General features: G+C 39.5%; 1 protein-coding gene across 1 annotated transcript; it reads left to right on the forward strand.

The window, feature by feature from the left end:
- Positions 1–944: 944 nt before the first annotated feature.
- On the forward strand, positions 945–2788 carry MRPS17 (mitochondrial ribosomal protein S17). Its single transcript, XM_008939325.1, has 2 exons — positions 945–1094; positions 2319–2788. Exons 1-2 carry the CDS (start codon positions 972–974, stop codon positions 2607–2609), a joined length of 414 nt encoding a protein of 137 aa, XP_008937573.1. The 5' UTR covers positions 945–971; the 3' UTR covers positions 2610–2788.
- Positions 2789–3356: the final 568 nt, after the last annotated feature.

Genomic DNA, 3356 nt, shown 5'->3' on the forward strand with positions numbered 1-3356 from the left:
CTGTTTTACACTCGCTCCTTCAGCCCTGTGGGTCACGAAGCTGAGTCAGAAATGGTAAAAGCAACGCCCGGCATTAGCATTTCATCCTGTGGATGTGTCTCTGTATCCCCAAACTTTTCTTTTGATGTGTTGCATCATCCAAGTAAGTGTCACTCACTCTTACAAAATGGATAGATGGAGAATTCAGGTGGCAGTTGTGTTTAACTGTACATAGCTGCGTGGGAGATAAAGCTGTCATTAGTCTTCATCAGTTTTAATATTGGTTCAAGTATTCTAATGTTTAGCTATGTTGCCTTTGACTCTTGCCAAGAGTGGTATAGAAAGCACTCACTAATTAAACAAAACAAGGTAATGGAGTATAATTGCTTACAGTGAAGAACTAACTCAGAAGTGAGTACACTTGCTGTAGGTCAGACAGCTCTTCGATATCACTCATGAGAAGCTTATTACCTTTACTTGTTCTCATCAGCTCAGCTAATAATGAGATACACAAAAGCAATTTCTGAGCCAAAGTTGCAGGCTGCTCCCTGTTGGGTTAACTAGGCTCATATCCAGACCTGATTAACAGGTCTCCAGCAAAAACATCTGCTGGAGTAGGAGTTAAATTGATAATGACTTCCCCAGATATGTGTGTATGTGACAACTGGTATGGTTCAAAGGATTTGGGGGACTTTGTGGGAGGAGGCCTCATCCTCATGCTATCATGTCCATTTCTTCTGCCATCCTGAAGCAGCTTTCCCTTATAATGGGAACATTCATATCCCTTACACTGTAAAGCAAGGCTGAGGTAGTGCAATATATAGAGTTTTGAACTGATATCTACCCTCTTTTTCCAACAAAATGACCTAATTACGCTGTTTGAAATGGAAATTATAATTTTGGTGTTGATCAGAAGCTGGTTATGGGTTTGTTTTGTTAAAACAACGTGTCTGCTTGCTTGTTGCCAGGTGCTGGATGAGCAGAACTGAACAATGTCTGTGCCACGGGGAGCTGTCCACGCAAAATGGATAGTGGGGAAAGTAATAGGAACCAAAATGCAGAAAACTGCCAAAGTGAGAGTAACCAGGCTGGTGCTAGACCCTTACTTACTAAAGGTAAGACTCATCTTGCATGGTAATTTTTGCATTGGCTGGGAGGATGTTTTATTGATTTGACTTGTAGAGTTTTTCATGGCAAACTCCTTAAGGAACTTGAGTAATGATTTGGTTGTGGGGGTGGCTGCAAAGGATGGAGGGAAGGCAGCGTGTTGAGAGGATGCTTCCTTACAAATGAGCTGCTAATGCATTTCTTTGAAGTGCTTTATTAATGTGCTTCATTTGATTTCAGTTGAGGAGGTAAGTTTTTGTTGTTTCACACTTAGATTTAATTTTTTATATTGGAGTATGCTTTGTTTTGGAAACTTGACATTATATTAGTCACTTTTACAATAAATGTAGCAGTTTTTGTGTATGCATAATCATAAGCATGTTTTAATCAGTACTGTGATGTGCTATATGAGCTTTGTATTTATCACTTATGCATTTCAAACTTTGAGGTTAAAATCAGTGTTTTCTCAGGTTTCAGCCAAGGAAATCATGGTACATGTAGGTGGAATAACTTGCCTTTGGTGACTAGAAGGTTAATGATGGAGTCAGGGTTGGATAATGGGTCTTGCAGATCCCAGGCCAATACTTTATCCAGCAGAAGAACCTGTTTGTTTTATCCTTAAAAATTCTGAATTCTGCCATTTTAATAAGAATAAATACTAAACTTTTATCTGAAAGAAAATGAACAAGAAAACTCTCAAAGGACAAACTTCAAAATAGTGATTTTGGGGCTGATAAACTTGAGATATATTAGGATGAATAAGAATTAATATAAATTCTTGAAGTGTGGACTGCACAGGGAAGTCACTCAGCATGGAAGATCCAGTTGATGTGAAGCCTCCAAAGGAGAGGGAAGGCTGCGCCAGCAGAAAAAGAGAGCAGAGAGGCCACTGGAAAGTGGTGATTCTAGGAGTGGGAGTCTGTTAAGTGAAGAGCTTGTTATTTTTACCTGTATCACTATGAGCAGCGTTTTCTTCCCCATCTCCTTCTCTACAGGCTTGGCTGGCAACAACATCCTGAGCAGAGAGACTGTCAGGGGAGGGTAGCTCTGTGCTTTCTGCAGAAAAACAGAGTCCACACTCGTTTCCCTTCATTGTTCAAACTGAATTTTTTAGGTTTTTTTTTTAGTAGAACTTCTCAGTGAAATCTAGTTTGTTTTATATTAACTATGTATTTGCCAATTGCTTCATTTTCCCCATCTAATGCCAAGGTTTCCTTTTTTTCCTTCTACAGTTCTTTAACAAACGAAAAACCTATTTTGCCCATGATCCCTTGCAGCAGTGTGTTGTTGGAGACATTGTTCTGCTGAAAGCTCTGCCTGAGCGAAGGAGCAAACACGTGAAACACGAACTGGCTGAAATTGTTTTCAAGGTTGGGAAAGTCATAGATCCAATAACAGGGAAGCCCTGTGCAGGAACCAGATTCCTTGAAAATCTGTCCGATTCAGAAAATCTGACAGAGGCAGATACTACCTATCTAAGTGAAAAACTCCAGGAACTTAAAGTTTGTTCAACAGAAAAATAGTTTGGGTAATATTTGAACTGAGTGCTTTCAGCTTTGTCTTTGTCAGGGCTGTTTGGAGCCTTGCTGTTGTATGTTCAATGTTTTTGTGAAATTTGTAGTCAAATAGTAAACATATAAGAACAGATGTTACAGATTGATAAGCACCTCAAATCTTTAAATGAAAATACAGAGAAAATGTGAGTTTAGTGTTAACACTTCATTTTGTTGCATGTAGTTTTGCTCCAAGCCTTGAAAGCCAGCTGCTCACTTGGAATGACTCTTCTGTACTGAGAAAGACAAGAATACAACTGTGCAACACTTAAGTTTGGTGGGAGAGCCACTATGTTGATTGGTTTGTATTTCAGACAGTCTTTGGTGGCTTGTAGGAATACTTGAGATAAAGCTATTAAACCTTTTGAAAGGAAGTGTAGAATTTTAAATCCAGCTTACCTGCATGTGTCCTTATTTCCTCTTGCAGTCATGGCATCATTGCAGTATCTCCTCACTAGCAAAATCTCCACCAAGCACAGCCACTTGCCTCTCTAATGGCAGTAAGGTGAGAATAAAAACACCTTAGCATGGTTGCTTTTAACCTGTCCAAAGGAAACAGTTCTGGGAGAGATGGATCTCTCTGAACTGCCAGCAGGAAGTAGAAATGGATGAGACTACAGAGCCAAAAAAAGGAGAAATAAAGATGGTTAGATATAGCCTCATAGAAAAGCTAATGAAAACATGTTTGGGGAGAGATACAGGTACTGATCTGCTGCA

The sequence above is a fragment of the Merops nubicus genome, unplaced genomic scaffold (genome assembly GCF_000691845.1).
Source record: "Merops nubicus isolate BGI_N331 unplaced genomic scaffold, ASM69184v1 scaffold45530, whole genome shotgun sequence".
Lineage (NCBI taxonomy): Eukaryota > Metazoa > Chordata > Aves > Coraciiformes > Meropidae > Merops > Merops nubicus.

What these genes read in the sequence shown, in the direction of transcription:
- MRPS17 (XM_008939325.1), top strand. Translation starts at nt 972, where the DNA reads ATGTCTGTGCCACGGGGAGCTGTCCACGCAAAATGGATAGTGGGGAAA. An exon ending in TAGACCCTTACTTACTAAAG is followed by an intron (nt 1,095 to 2,318) that starts GTAAGACTCATC and finishes TTCCTTCTACAG; the next exon opens with TTCTTTAACAAACGAAAAAC.